Below are 16,787 nucleotides of genomic sequence, written 5' to 3'. Positions count from 1 at the left end.
TCCATTCTGATAATTCTCAGAAAATGAACTGTAACTTAGTGAATACTAATCACAGAAAAATTAAACTTATGTCTAAAAAAACGTTAAGATGTCAGGTTTTAAATCATGTAAGTCAAATCAAAAACAAACCTTCTGTGTTTATTTAATCTGTATGAAAAGAGAGCCATGTCAGAAGACTGTGATTCAGCTCATTATCCGCTAATGCGGCCACTCCCACGGAGCCAGCGCTATTCAGACGCAAATTCAGAGGCAATACATGCATTCATCATCTCAATCGTGTTTTTATTGTCTTGAAAAGTGTTTATATGGATGTAAAAGTCATGGTTAGCGATCTCTAGAAGACATGCAGTTACTTCCTGTTTACTTTTCTTCTATGGATGAATTTTAGATGAGTTTTTGTTTCTTTAGCGCCCTCCTGCTGCTGTATGAATTGGAAACTCCATTCATGGAATAGCCGCTTCTTCTTTTAGATGAATTTGTGGACTAAAAATGCACAGAGCGCCCTCCGACTTCAAGGATGAATTGAAAACACCAGCGCTCATAGTAATGACAGTGAATATTAAATAAAAATAACTCCTCTGTATAGAAAATTGACATAAGCATATGAGAATCCAATATTTCTCCAAATGTGCATGCTTTTAAACTAAAAGCCTATATTCAGACTCTTTGCATCACAGAAATACATTATATTTTAAAGTATAATATAAAACCATTACTTTATATTGTAATAATATTTTTCTGTATGTTTCATATATCATAATGAGCTTGAGACATCACAGAAGGTTTTTTTTCACAGCCTACCTGACTGAAATGCCTCATTAATATGCAAGTCATTTCAGCTCATTACTATCCAATTCTTTTGTCTTCTCAGGTGAGAATGGCCCATTTTCAGTGGTGATTCACACCTCCTCGCATACTGTGTTTCTTGGCAAAAAGTGTCTTACAAAAACTAAATCAATATATTGTTTTATATGAAGGAGTAGGCAGCATAATTTTTACATAATTCTGAAGCAAAAATTCTAGTCTACAACCTCCAATACCCAAAAGTCTTGTGAACACAGATTTACTATACTTTTTTTGGCCTTATTTCAGTGACTTAAGTTTTTTGTGTTTTCAATAACCACGCATAAATGTTATTCCTTCAAAAACACAAACATGTACATACATGTTCCTCACATATTATTGTAGCCTAGTTTGTGCTGAATACAGTGTAATCACACGTTTTCCATTAATATGTTTATGAAGAACTGAAAAAATATGGCTGAGGCAAAGACCTCAAGGCAGTTCTCAAACTGCCCAGCAACTCCCCCTCGGGTCACACCAGGCTGTCAGTGACAGCAAATGTCAGAGCATGTCAAAACTTCTCCAAGCCCCAAATCAGCCTCAGAGGGTTAAAAGAGAAAGGTAGAAGCCTGTGGGAAGGTCAGCTTGGGCTGTTGGAATGCTGTCACTGACAGCCTGGTGTGACCCGAGGGGGAGTTGCTGGGCAGTTTGAGAACTGCCTTGAGGTCTTTGCCTCAGCCATATTTTTTGGCAGGCACTCCCCTCCAGCATTGCGGCGTGGGTATATCGTTCCCCAATGCATTCTGTTCAACGCAGAGTGTAGTTCCCTTCGAAAGGGAACGTCTCAGGTTACGTATGTAACCATAGTTCCTTGAGAACAGGGAACGAGACTCTGCGTTCCTTTGCCATGCTTCAGGTTGCCTGCCTTCAGAACAGTCCCTCAAGACGATAAGATAGTGACTGTCTCTCCAGGCGCTCCCTTTATACATCCAGGTCGCGCCGTATGACGTCATAGGTCACGTGACGGTTCCCCAATGCGTTCTGTTCAACGCAGAGTCTCGTTCCCTGTTCTCAGGGAACTATGGTTACATATGTAACCTGAGACGTTTTCCCAGGACATGTCCTGTTTTCACGTCCTGGCCGTCCTTTTTTATAAAGTGATGAAAATGTCCTGGTTTTCATTGTTTTTCATTTGGCCATTAAATTGACCGGCGTTACGAGATTTTCGGTTTCTGAGATTTTCGGTTTCTGAGATTTTTTGCCCGATTGCACGTGCAAATATTAGTTCACATTGTATCTCAAGACATTAGTGGATTATTCCATAAAAGTAACTGGAACTTTTTTCATTAATATGCACGATTTGTGCAGTCGTCTGTAACTGAATAACAGATACTTCATGTAACAGCAGAGCAACCTTCAGCTATCGACTACAATGAGTTCAGGTCGTTGTGCTCATCCTTTGTACCTTGCGATGTAACAGCTGATAGGCCTATATAAATTTCTTTATAACATTCATGCTTATTTGTTAAACAAAAAACTGCTTGAAAAGATCAGCTCTACAGCAAAATATAGATAGGCAAACAAGGAGGATGAGGAAGAAAAATAGGATAAAGAGGAAAACAAGGATGAAGATGAAAACTAAAGATATATTTTTTGTTAGTTTTTGTAAGTTTGTGAGAGCTATTTCTGTTAAATTTGGATTGCTAAATGTAGCAGAGGTATTGTTTTAGGTATTTATGTATTTTTCTAATACAGAAGAGACATTATTTCTATCATTATTTAATTTGTTATTTTTGAAACGTCATAAAACATGTTGAGTAACCTCTGAGAAGCCTATCTGAATTTGTGTCTTTGGTTATGGATAGTATTTAGTAATGCAACAATTTACTATCTATACAGAGGAGGGATACTTTAAATGTATTGAAATTATAAGGCATCTTTGAGTAAACTTCGAGTATCATTTGAGTATCTCATTGCTGGGCCGAGTGTCCTGGTTTTTGGTAATCAAAATATGGTCACCCTACCTTATAATTAGACGACGTGACACTCACAACCACACACACACTCACAACAAAGTCATATAGTAGCTCCTTTAGTTGGTAGGTTAACAACTGGCGCTCCGACCTGGCTATTGTGCTGCCCTGACACACAGGTGGGCACCCTGTAGACACACCACACTAAAACGCATAACTGTAAGTAACTCAAACCAAACTTCCCACAACACTGCAAATGTACCACATTACAACTTTCCTGGGGGTAAGCAGTACACCACACACACACAGCCTTGGCGGACCAACGTCACACTAAAGTAAAGATCGCATAATATCACGGCATAGCACTCAAATCCAACAACAAAGCTACATTACTAAAAACGCGTACCTCTGCGATCCACAGCAGTGAAAGAAAAGGGGTGGGCTTTCGACCAAGACACACTCCAGGGGGCATGAACAACAGATTTATATACAAAAGCAGAGCAGTACCTCATTGGCCGTATTTAATGATGGTGACGTTTCAGACACATCACAAACATCACTACACATGTTTGGAAACCTTAAAAATGTAAACTACAACACATCCATTTCATACTTTTTTGGAACACTTTTGGTGCTCTAGGACAGAGGTCTTCAAACTTGGTCCTGGAGGACCACTGTCCTGCAGAGTTTAGCTCCAACCAGCTCCTACACACCTGCTTGAAAGTTTCTTGTATGCCTAGTGAGACCTTGATTAACTGGTTCAGGTGTGTTTAATTGGGGTTGGAGCTAAACTTTGCAGGACAGCGGCCCTCCAGTACTGAGTTTGGAGACCTCTGCTCTAGGAGATCAGCATCCCACTGATCTTCATGTTCATAGCTGTTAACCCTCTGGAGTCTGAGGCTGATTTGGGGCCTGGAGAAGTTCTGACATGCTCTGACATTTGTGCTTTTTTCAGTTGTTCATAAACATATAAATGACAAAAGTGTCATTACACTGTATTCAGCACAAACTAGGCTACAATAATATGTGAGGAACATGTATGTACATGTTTGTGTTTTTGAAGGAATAATGTTTATGCGTGGTTACTGAAAAAACAAAAAACTTAAGTCACTGAAATAAGGCCAAAATAAGTATATTAAATCTGTGTTCACAAGACTTTTGGGTATTGGAGGTTGTAGACTAGAGTTTTTGCTTCAAAATTATGTAAAAATTATGCTGCCTACTCCTTCATATAAAACAATATATTGATTTAGTTTTTGTAAGACACTTTTTGCCAAGAAACACAGTATGCATGGAGGCGTGAATCACCACTGAAAAATGGGCCATTCTCACCTGAGAAGACAAAAGAATTGGATAGTAATGAGCTGAAATGACTTGTATATTAATGAGGCATTTCAGTCAGGTAGGCTGTGAAAAAAACCTTCTGTGATGTCTCAAGCTCATTATGATATATGAAACATACAGAAAAATATTATTACAATATAAAGTAATGGTTTTATATTATACTTTAAAATATAATGAATTTCTAATGAGCTGAATCACGGACTTCTGACATGGCTCTCTTTTCATACAGATTACATAAACACAGAAGGTTTGTTTTCGATTTGACTTAAATGATTTAAAACCTGACATCTTAACGTTTTTTTAGACATAAGTTTAACTTTTCTGTGATTAGTATTCACTAAGTTACAGTTCATTTTCTGAGAACTATCAGATTGGACTTCGTTCAGAGGGAGAGGAGAAATCACGCATGATGTTAGTTTTCTTTATTTTACAAAAAGCACAACATTGTGTTTTTACTCTGAGTGTATACAAATAAAAGAAGATATTCTATAGTTTCAATTGATATATTACTTATGTCTCTATGACAAAAAATGACGGAGTATTTTAAGTCTGTTTTGCTGCAATGTGAAAAAAACCCTGCAAAACGCGCCGGCGCGTTTTCAGACCTCAGAGTGTTAAAATGGATTCTGGCTCATTTCCCCGTTTGTGCACATATTTCTTTTTTATTTGTGTATAAAAAGTTTTTGAGAATTAAGAGGTTTAATATTGTTTTTCTGCAAACAGTTTGTTTAACACTCTGAGGTCTGAAAACGCGCCGGCGCGTTTTGCAGGTTTTTTTCCACATTGCAGCAAAACAGACTTAAAATACTCCGTCATTTTTTGTCATAGAGACATAAGTAATATATCAATTGAAACTATAGAATATCTTCTTTTATTTGTATACACTCAGAGTAAAAACAAAATGTTGTGCTTTTTGTAAAATAAAGAAAACTAACATGATGCGTGATCTGTCCTCTCCCTCTGAACGAAGTCCAATCTGATAGTTCTCAGAAAATGAACTGTAACTTAGTGAATACTAATCACAGAAAAATTACACTTATGTCTAAAAAAACGTTAATATGTAAGGTTTTAAATCATGTAAGTCAAATCAAAAACAAACCTTCTGTGTTTATGTAATCTGTATGAAAAGAGAGCCATGTCAGAAGTTTGTGATTCAGCTCATTACCCGCTAATGCGGCCACGCCCACGGAGGGAGCGCTATTCAGACGCAAATTCAGAGGCAATATATAGCGCTATTCAGACACAAATTCAGTCAATACATGCAGTTTTCAGTCAATACATGCATGTTTATCTGGATGTAAAAGTCATGGTTAGGGAGCTCTAGAAGACATGCAGTTAGTTCCTGTTTTCTTTTCTTCTATAGATGAATTTTAGATGAGTTTTTGTTTCTTTAGCGCCCTCCGGCTGCAGTATGAATTGGAAACTCCATTCATGGAATAGCCTCTTCTTCTTTTAGATGAATTTGTGGACTAAAAATGCACAGAGAGCGCCCTCTGACTTCAAGTATGATTTGAAAACAACAGCTCTCATAGTAATGACAATGAATATTAAATATATATAACTCCTCTATAGAAAATTGACATAAATGAGCATATGCATATGAGAATCCAATATTTCTCCAAATGTGCATGCTTTTAAACTAAAAGCCTATATTCAGACTCTTTGCATCACAGAAATACATATTTTAAAGTAAAATATAAAACCATTACTTTATATTGTAATAATATTTTTCTGTATGTTTCATATAGCATGATGAGCTTGAGACATCACAGGAGGTTTTTTTCACAGCCTACCTGACTGAAATGCCTCATTAATATGCAAGTCATTTCAGCTCATTACTATGCAATTCTTTGTCTTCTCAGGTGATAATGGCCCATTATTCAGTGGTGATTCCCGCCCCCATGCATACTGCGTTTCTTGGCAAAAAGTGTCTTACAAAAACTAAATCAATATATTGTTTTATATGGAGTAGGCAGCATAATTTTTACATAATTTTGAAGCAAAAACTCTAGTCTACAACCTCCAATAGTTTTTTGTTTTTTCAATAACCACGCATAAATGTTATTCCTTCAAAAACACAAACATGTACATACATGTTCCTCACATATTATTGTAGCCTAGTTTGTGCAGAATACAGTGTAATGACACTTTTTCCATTAATATGTTTATGAACAACTGAAAAAAGCACAAATGTCAGGGCATGTCAAAACTTCTCCAGGCCCCAAATCAGCATCAGACTCCAGAGGGTTAAAGTCACCATTATGGTGAAGTGTTCTCTAGTTGAATACTTGGTCCTTGCAGTTGTTGAAAGAAAATTGTAGTGTTTGCAGAGAACATTTGTGTATTCATATGTGATCAATAAAATTTCATTGTTATGCACAGAATACAGAAAACATGTCATTCTCTGTTATAGACTTGCTGGATGTGGTCTTTCTGATTTGCACTGTGAAAGTTTGTCTTCAGCTCTACAGTCATCAAACTCTCATCTAAGAGAGCTGGATCTGAGTAACAATGATCTACAGGATTCAGGGATGAAGATGCTCTCTGTTGGACTAAAGAGTTCACACTGTCAACTTAACATACTGAGGTTTGACTTTCATATTCATTCTTTCAATATGTTCATATGTGTATAAATAGTTGCAAAATCATCAGTGTTAAATTAACTTTTAAAGGGGACTTATTATTCCCTTTTTTACTTATTGCCCTTAAACTGCCAAATACACATAAGCTTATTTCAAATGCAACAACAAAGTTCACATAAACATAGTAAGTTATGGCTGTGAACGTAATCAGCTGAGAAAAAAAAGTCACGTGTATATTGTATTATGTGTGTATTAAAGTGACTGCAGCCTAATTTGCAGTACTTGTTGCTGTCTGTACTGTTAATTTAAAAATACTGTACAAATGCAAAATATCTCTCACTGCTCTTGACTGAATAACTCTAGAAGCTTTAATAAGAATCAGTGTCTTGAATGCTGCTGTTAAATGTTCTTGAAATGTAAAAGTAATTTTTGCATAATTGGTCCACTTTCAATGAGTTTGAATTTCTTTCTTTCATACAACTACAAATGTTTTTATTAAAAGTTAGACAATTTGGGGACACACCTGCCAATGTCCCAAGTGGAAGCCCAGATATCTTACTTCCACACGCCCAATTGCACACTTCTACGGGTTGGCCGCGAGCCCAGCCCCTCTCAGCGATCTCAGGCCGGCCCTCAAATGCTGCATATGCCGCTGCCAGTCATGACTAAATATAATTATGTCATCTACATAGGCAGCAGCATACGCAGCATGGGGCCGTAAAATCCTATCCATGAGACGCTGAAAGGTAGCTGGAGCCCCAAACAGCCCGAACGGAAGGGTGACAAATTGGTGTAATCCAAACGGCGTGGTGAAAGCTGTTCTTTAGATAATGGAGACAAGGGTATCCGCCAATATCCCTTTGTTAAGTCCATTGTCGAATAAAAGCGAGCCGTACCGAGCCGATCAAGCAGCTTGTCCACCTGTGGCATTGGATACGCATCAAATTTCGACACAGCATTCACCTTGCGATAATCCACACAGAACCGAACCGAGCCGCCCGTTTCCAGAACTAAAACTATCGGGCTCACCCAGTTACTGTTGGATTCTTCTATTACCCCCATGTCAAGCATTGCCCCTAATTCTGCCTGAACCACTTTTTTCTTGTGTTCAGGCAAGCGATACGGCCGGTTGCGAACTACCACGCCCGGCTCGGTCTCGATATGGTGCTGAATCAGATTAGTGAGGCCAGGTAGAGGCAAGAACACGTCCGCAAACTCTGCTTGTAATTTACTAAGGTCAGTGAGCTGGGAGGGCGAGAGATGATCTCCTCCTGGGGCCAGCGCAAGAGATTGTGTCTTGGTATTCGCCTCTGGCCCGAGATCATCCTCTCCACCAATCACCATCGCCTGCATCACTGCCTCTGCCTCTGCCTCATTCCACTTTTTGAGATTGAGGTGATATATCTGATGTGCCCCCCTCCTATCAGACCGTATTACCTCATAATCGAGATCTCCAATTTGCCGTGTGACCTCAAATGGTCCTTGCCACTTTGCCAATAATTTAGAGTTTGACGTTGGGAGCGATACAAGCACTTTCTCTCCCGGTGCAAATTTTCATAAGTTAGTCCCCCTGTTATACAGCCGGCTCTGTCTGTCCTGGGCTTGTAACAAATTCTCTGTTGTTGTTTTAAGCATGCGATTAAAACGTTCGACCAGCCCGTCAGTTTGTGGGTGAAAGACGCTGGTACGGATCGTTTTAATGCCCAATAATTTGTAAAGTTCGCGTAACGTACGTAAATGGACGTACGTAAATGGTAAACGGCGTGCCTTGATCGGTGAGGATTTCTTTTGGAATCACCGGGGCGGGACTCGAGGATGGCCAGGCAGCCAGAACCTGGGGAGAGAAACAGAACGAGAGAGAGGAACAGAAGATGAAGAGAGAGAGAGTGGGGCAGATGGAAGGGGTTCGTCGACCCCGGGGCACGCCACCATATGGTCCTCCGCGAGGTGGATGGCCGAGTCCAGCGACGTGGGGCGGTGGCACTGGACCCACTCAGCTGTCTTCTTCGGGAGCCGAGTGATGAACTGCTCCAGTACCATTCGGTCGACAATCTTCTCCATGTCGCTTCTCTCAGCCAACAGCCATTTGCGGCAGGAGTCCCGGAGCTGTTGGGCCATCACAAAGGGTCGGCCGGACTCGCCCGGCTCCAGGGAGTGGAAACGCGATGTTTGGCGATGTTCCTCAGGACTCCAGCCGACCCGCATCGGCCAGTGGTCCCGCGGCCAGCCCGACAGCTCGGCCGTCTTTTCAAAGAGGTCCAGGAATGCCTCCGGGTCGTCCGCAGATCCCATTTTGTTGAAGAGCAGGTGGGTGGGCACAGCACGATGTTCCATGGCTTCCAGTGAACCTCTCGGTCAATCCAGCTCCGGAACCTCTCGCGGTCCTCCTGTTGGGCTTGGACGACAGTTTGAAAACATCTTTCTTGATCTTGTCTCAAGTCCAGCAAGGCCTGATGTTGCTCCTTTTGCATGACCGCGAGGGTGCTGATAATCTCCACAAATAGCGTTCCGGAGGGCGATTGCATGGCGGCGGCTTCCTTCTTCCTTCCTGGGTTTCAGCACCAGTGTAACAAAGTTCAATGTAAGGAAGGAAGAGGACAGGGTCGGCTTGACTACTGACTGCTTTTTATTCAGGTTTCTTTCACAAACAAAAAGGTGTGACAGGCACAAAACAGTCACAACATAAATCACAATTCTTCTCCAGCGGTGTCTCAGAATCCAAGCATGTGATAGCAGTCAGTAATCCTTCTTTCTCTCAGCCACTCCTGTTTTTCCTGGCATTATATACTCTCTCCATGCCAATTACTGAAACAAGAGACAGGTGTTCATCATTTGCATTTACCCCACTTACTCACTGCTCGTCTCCTGACTCTCTCCTGCTGCAGACTTCGCTGAACCACGCCCCCCTCGCCACAGGGGCATCATTAAATATGCGCTGATTCAGGTTGCGCGGCCCCTTTAAATTCTCGTGCTCTCTGCCCCCGGAGCTCACGCTTGCCTTAAACAGCATAAACAAAATTCACACAGCTAATATAACCCTCAAAATGGATCTTTACAAAATGTTCGTGATGCAGCATGTCTAATCGCATAAGTATGGTATTTATTTGGATGTGTACATTTGATTCTGAATGAGTTTGATAGTATGCTCCGTGGCTAAAGCTAACATTACACACTGTTGGAGAGATTTATAAAGAATGAAGTTGTGTTGTGTTGTGTGTGTAAATTATCACAGCTCCTGTATTATGTAAAGTAACTCAAGCATTTCTCTCAAAAGCTAAAACACTGAAATTCCAAATAGTATTTCTAATATTTCTAAAGTATTTTAATGTTTTTCTATTCTTTAGTTGTAATGTTTTTCCATTTGTTAATGTTTTTCTATTTTCTATTTCTATTGTCTGCAAAACTATTTCCTATTTTCTAAACACACACACTGGTTTCCAACCAGTATGAAATACGTATTGCTCAATCATGTCATTTTGTGATCTGACTTTTGCTAATATTTATCATCTTTGATGGCACAAACTAATACTATAAATCAGTATGCTTATCTAGGTAACCAAAGCCAGGGCTACTTTAATGTCCCTTTTATAACATTGCGGGCTTGTTCTCTCATTTCATACAAACACAACGGGTTTCATCTTGTGTCTCAATTATCAATAGTATTGAAAATGACCTCAGAGGACTTCAGTGTTAATATTACTATAAAACTGATATAGTGTTAATTTAAGTTTGTAAAAAAAAAAAAAAAAGTTTGCTTTAATGTTTTAGTAAAAGCCTTAAAATAACATACAGGTAATTTTTTTTACAACAAAATCATTTCACATCACGTTTATTTATTTTGTGAGTAGCGATCAAATGAGAGGGATAATGTACAGAAAGACGGTTTGATGACAAACTCAGTTTCTTCAGAACCCACAGATCATTATATCAGTCAGAATGTGTCATTAAAGTAATTTAATAGGTGCTGTGATGAGGTAATTACTTCCTGTTTTATTTTTTATTTTATTTTTTTAGATTGGTCATCTGTAATTTCTCTGGTCAGTGCTGTGGAAGTTTGTCTTCAGCTCTACAATCATCAAACTCTTGTCTGAGAGAGTTGGACCTGAGTAACAATGACCTTCAGGATTCAGGAATAAAGATACTTTCTGATGGACTGAAGAGTTTGCAATGTCGAATAAACATACTGAGGTATTTAACACAGATTTGATTTACTCTGATCATACCAAACATATTATTTTAGTCCCTCTCTTGGCTATTTGGTTGCTTGCAATGTCTCACCCAGTAGCTTTATTTGCTCTAGTCCAGGAGTGCGAAGCTCAGTTCCTGAAGGGCCACAGCCCTGCAGAGTTTAGCTTCAAATTTAATTAAACACACCTGATCCAGCTAATCAAGTCTTGCAGCTCTTCAGGAGCTGAGTTCGGAGCCAGTGTGTCTATAAGTGCCTATGGCAGATGCCTGGGGCAGTAGCAGAGTCAGGTTGGTTATCATCCCAATAGTTATTCTATTCAAAGCCCAACACGCTCGTCTGTAGGCTTATGCCCATAAACGCGGAAGAGAAGTCATGTAGCTCACCTTATTGTATGTAAAATATTGATATATGCCATATATTAATATTTATAATATTTAAATCCACTATTAAGAGCTGTGCACACGCAAGTAATGGGATTTTGAGGTGTACAAGCACCATTTGCACACAGTCACTTTGCCACTGCTATACCTACCACTGATTTGCCACTTTGCATGTGTCTCTTATTGAAAATGAACTAGAGGTTTGGGCTTTCAAAGCTGTCTTTATGTTGAAGTGGCACTGCTGCCAAATTTGACATTATATACTCACAAACACTGCGTCTAACAGAGATGATATTTGAGGATGATTCACACACAGAGAAGCTACCACATTCTGCTCACTCACTGCAGTACTACTGGAACTTTCTGCTTCCTGAACTAACTGGTTGTCTGTGACTACATTTTAATATTAAAGTCCTCACTAGTGTAGACATACAAAATAATAAATCCCATGAAAAATCTAAATAAATTTTGTTCAGCACAACAGCAGTCTTTTGCCTAGAGCAGCAGTTGCACTTGTGCCAGCCCTGCCCTACTCTAGTTTCACTGAAAAAATGTGTTTGGGATTTTAACTGCATAACTAAGCCACATTTTGGATTTCGGCAAAATTGGCTGCTTACACATGAAAACAGAGATGTGAAGTTGAACACTTTCAGCTTCCTGTAGTGACAGTTACACTACTTTATCACAGATGAATTGGATTACTTGAATATTTTTCAAACACACAGAAGTTTTCATGAAGCAACAGAAAAACTTTTCATTCATTATTTTATGTACTGCTTTAACGGAATTGCCTAATATTTCCCCCATTTATGAGACAACGCTACCCCAACATTGACGGAAATTTCCGGCTTTCCATGTTTTCACTGTTATACGGTAGGGGGCGCTATTACACATATTCTGAAGGAAATGTACAAGCTTTCGGTGAGTAGATGGACTCAATCTACTCAAATTATATACTACATTTGTACTGGCAGAAGCTTAGAAAGTCCTCTCCGTCCCAGAAGAACTGACCCTCAACGTAGTGTTTTATTTATCCGTTTTTGTTGTTGTGGCTGGCAGCGGGAGCTGCTTGGCACGCCGCTTTCGTGACGCCAAAGGTTTGGGGACATCACGCACCAGCATCGTAGCATCGTGTTGCTACGGTCTTCGTATTGTAACCTTATCAAAGAATCTAATAAAGTATGAAAATAGATATTCCCAAATATTCAATATAGGCTACAGAGAATTGCACGCATCATACATGGATTTATATGGATTTGTCAACTCCAAACCTACTCTGAAACAGTTTGTTCAACTAGCTTCATGCAACAGGCCTCAGGTATGTGATCGGCTGTTCATCACAGATCTAAATATAATGCCATAGATCTAAATGTAATTCAGCACTTTTCATGATGAGTTAACTTTGAGAGCTGTAAAAACATGCTAAAAGTCTTCGAGAGAGTAATACTTAGCTCTTTCAAATGGAAAGATGTTAGCCAATCACAGCAGTGGGCATTTACACTGAAGTCTCACAGCAGACGCAGCCCTTAAAACGGAGAGATTCAAATATGAAGGCTGAAACCAGGGTATCAAAAATGCCTTTTATTTCTAAGGCCCTGTCCACACGGAGATGCGTTTTTGTGAATATGCACAAATTTTGTATCAGATAGGCGTTTCATCCACATGGAGCCAGCGTTTTCGAAAGGTGAAACCTCTATTTTTGGCGCCAGAGTGGATAAATCTGAAAACGCCATCTTTGCGTTTTCGTGTGGACAGCCAATCCGTATATTTTGTGAAACAATCATGTCATCACCCTACGTGTCAACCCTAGTCAGACGCCGCTAACAGCACAAAACAGCAACAACATCAACAACAACAACAATAGCAGACTCTAGATGTTTGTGTTCGTGTTGCAGAAGCTACTGAGCCAAAATAAAGCATTATTTCTAAGCTTTACTATAGTTTGTATACAGCGCACAAGGTTTATTGTATGCTCCAAGTCTTATTCGCTGCTTTAAGTGCATTTCTGTGGCAAAATTACAGCGCCACATACTGGTCTGGCATGTATACTACATAATTTTTAGTCGTTTCAGTGGTTTCGTGTGGATGCAGATATTTTTTGAGACGAGAGGGGAAAAAAAAGATCGGTTTGGGTAAGCTCCGGCTTCATGTGGACGTAGCCTAAATTATTAACTTTTGATCTAAAAAGCATACTAACATTATAAGGGCACCCCAAGAAACATTATAAAACAATAAAACAACCCAGTTCATAACTCCTTTATTGGTCAGTGATACTGAATACATGTATTATAGTTCATGTTTGATTGCATATCTAATGTTATGTGGACTGTTGCTGTGTGTGTTTGTAGATTGTCTGGGTGTATGTTGACAGAGGAAGGCTGTCGTTATGTGTCTTCAGCTCTAAGTTCAAACCCCTCACCCCTACGAGAGCTGGATCTGAGCTACAATTACCCAGGAGATTCAGGAGTCAAGTTGCTTGGTGATACACTCAACCATCCAAACTGCACACTGGACAAACTAAAGTATGTTGAGCTGGAAGTGTCACACTGCTTCATGTGTATATTTACTGATTATATCAGATGCGCAGAACAATGTGACTCTGACACTGTGTTTGTTTAATAGTGTGGATCATGGAGGAGAGTTCAGGATTACAACAGGACTACACAAATGTATGTCTACACAACCACAGACACACTTTCAGTAATTGTTGTTGTTTTGTGTGATAAATGTCTCTTTTTGTGTTTAGATGCCTGTGAACTCACACTAGATCCAAACACAGCAAACACTTGTCTCATTCTGTCTGAGAAGAACAGAAAAGTGACATATGTAAGAGAAAAACAGTCATATCCTGATCATCCAGAGAGATTTGATGAATGTCATCAGGTGTTGTGTAGAGAGAGTCTGCCTGGACGCTGTTACTGGGAGGCTGAATGGAGTGGACATGATGTTGATATGTCAGTCACATATAAAAGAATCAGCAGGAAAGGTGGGAATGATGACTGTTGGTTTGGATCAAATAAAAATTCTTGGAGCCTGATCTGCTCTAATTTTGGTTTTACTGTTCGTCACAATAATAAGTTCACTGTTACACGTGTCCCTTCACACTCCTGTAGGAGAGTAGGAGTGTATGTGGATGTACCGGCCGGCACTCTGTCCTTCTACAGTGTCTCTGATACACACACACTCACACACTTACACACATTCACATCCACATTCACTCAGTCTCTCTATGCTGGATTTACGGTTTTTGATGGTTCCTCAGTGTTTCTGTGTCAGATTGAAAAACCTGTGAGCAACAACAGAGACGTAACACACACAACAGACTGAAAGAGATACTTTCACTTATATATGTCTATGTATATTGTACTGCGTTTGTAGTCTTAAAGCATTCAAAACACAAAACTATGCAAAAATATCAGTGGGAAATGGATTCAGATTATCCTCTCATGTTTACAGCATTTTGTCTGCTTCAGCTAAACAATATGATAACACAATTTTATAATTTTATTGAATAAAGAGAGTCAAAGAGTATATTTTCCCCTGCCTTATCAAGAAACGCTCACTCTAGCAGGATGTGCTTCAATTCACCATAAGAACACTTTCCTGTCAGACATGTACACTTCAGTTGGTCAAAAGAACACAGGTTAAAGTGTTTACATTCCAGGCCAAATCAGGGTAATGAACAAAAATCTAACTCTATTGTTGGCTCATTGTTGAGTTGTTGTAGTTTCAGAAGTGTAGTGCCAGCTTGGCACCCAGCAAGCAATAGCCGTCATTTCACCGTCTCGGTTAACTATAGACCCGATATAGTCCGGCTATGTGTAACCCACTTTTAGCCAAAATAATCTGGTAAAAAATAATAATAATCTAATTTGGTTACATGTCGTTTTTGCCAAAATAACTTGCGAGTTGTATGATATTGCATCATGTAAGTGAAGTCAACAATGATTACAAGGTGTTTGGCTTCACATCTTTGACGTTATATTGTGTAGGCTGTGCGTAGCCACGATTTAGCTCGTAGACAGACCGGCTATTTGTAGCCCACCTATAGTCAATCCTGATTTATTGTAGTTTTTGGACAGGAAGTGCTTGAGATGATTGATATCTCATCATGTTTGCAATGTCAATGATTTCTACAAGATTTAAGTGGCATTTCATGACATGGTCTATATGTAGTCACGATTTAGCTCTGAATTGGATAGGCTATGTCAGGGATGGGCAACTCCGGTCCTGGAGGGCCAGTGTCCTGCAGAGTTTATCTCCATCCCTGATAAAAACTCACTTGCCTATAACTTTCTACTAATCCTAAAGACCTTGATTAGCTGGTTCAGGTGTGTTTGATTAGGGTTGGAGCTAAACTCTGCTGGGCAGTGGCCCTCCAGGACTGAAGTTGCCCATCCCTGGGCTATGTGCAGTCTGCTTTTAGTCCACCCGGCGAAATCGAGGCAATTTATAGTCTAGTTTTTACGACTTGGCTATAGCCCTGAATCAGACCAGCAATGAGTGTAACCAAAATAGTGTTAAGTCATTTTCGACCACAAAGCTTGTGGGATTCATGATATACTTGCATTTATACATTTATATGCAATTATATATTTGAAACAGCATATTTTTGCTGTCACACAATCCTACATTCTACGATATCATATATATCTCAGGGTATATCCAAGCCATATATTAATTATAATTATATGCAACACATACATATGCATGTATTTAATTTTAAGTTAAATAAAAATCATTTACAATTCTCAACCGCTAGATGGCAACTGTGGCTCTACTGAGACATGACCACTGGCAACGCGAGACTTGAACGTTAGCTCTCGATCACTGTTGCCAGATCTTGCGATAAAAATTTCCGCATTTTACAAATGTTGGAGACGGAGAGCAAGCAACAGCAAATGTTAAAGAAAATTCTTTCCTGCTTTTGGTCTTGTAAGTATCTGTGTTTTTCATTTTGACATGTGTTTTTTATTTATGTACATTATGTGTAGGAACCGTGACATTTTAGCGGGTAACAGTGCAGACTCAGAGTAAAACGTGGTTAGATTAACATACATGCACATGTACTGTAGTGTTTCCTTGTGCCCTAAAACTTTGTAGTTATCTAAATACAAGGGGGTAAACATGAAACCTGTGCACCCTACTATTATTTGTTATGGAAGCCTTGTATATCTTTTAATCTTTTGATCATTATGATATGAAAATATGAGTTTTTGATTTGGCAAGGCAAGTTTATTTTGTATAGCAGATTTCAACAACAATGTTCAAGGTAATTCAAAGTGCTTTAGATAAAACATGGAATTTATGGAACTGAAAATTAATCAGGTTGTTTTATAAACCAAAAAATATTGTTAACTTTTTTTATTTAATTTTTTTTGTCAATGTTTTATATTTTCATTATGTTACACGTTGTAATTTTCTTTTAATGTTTATTTGTATTGTATTTGTAAAATTTAATTTATTATTTTTTTATAATTGTGTATTATCTTGAGTTCTTTTTCTAAATAAAAGCTTTTATATTTAATTTGTTTGG

At 39.1% G+C, this 16,787-nt stretch overlaps 1 protein-coding gene across 3 annotated transcripts in view; it reads left to right on the top strand.

Annotated features, from left to right (window-relative positions):
- LOC137024838 (NACHT, LRR and PYD domains-containing protein 12-like) overlaps positions 1-16,570 on the top strand; it is a 39,932-nt gene extending 23,362 nt beyond the window's left edge. For all 3 annotated transcript variants that reach the window (XM_067392759.1, XM_067392760.1, XM_067392761.1), the window contains 5 exons: positions 6,514-6,687; positions 10,697-10,870; positions 13,600-13,773; positions 13,874-13,920; positions 13,998-16,570. In XM_067392759.1, the coding sequence (XP_067248860.1) occupies positions 6,514-6,687; positions 10,697-10,870; positions 13,600-13,773; positions 13,874-13,920; positions 13,998-14,578 (1,150 nt within the window). In that variant the 3' untranslated portion in view covers positions 14,579-16,570. The remainder of the gene's footprint in view (positions 1-6,513; positions 6,688-10,696; positions 10,871-13,599; positions 13,774-13,873; positions 13,921-13,997) is intronic.
- The last annotated feature ends 217 nt before the right edge of the window (positions 16,571-16,787 follow it).

The sequence above is a fragment of the Chanodichthys erythropterus genome, chromosome 8 (genome assembly GCF_024489055.1).
Source record: "Chanodichthys erythropterus isolate Z2021 chromosome 8, ASM2448905v1, whole genome shotgun sequence".
NCBI classification, from domain to species: Eukaryota; Metazoa; Chordata; class Actinopteri; order Cypriniformes; family Xenocyprididae; genus Chanodichthys; species Chanodichthys erythropterus.
The sequence above is the reverse complement of the archived record's forward strand: the minus strand, read 5'-3'. Positions and strand labels throughout refer to the sequence as shown.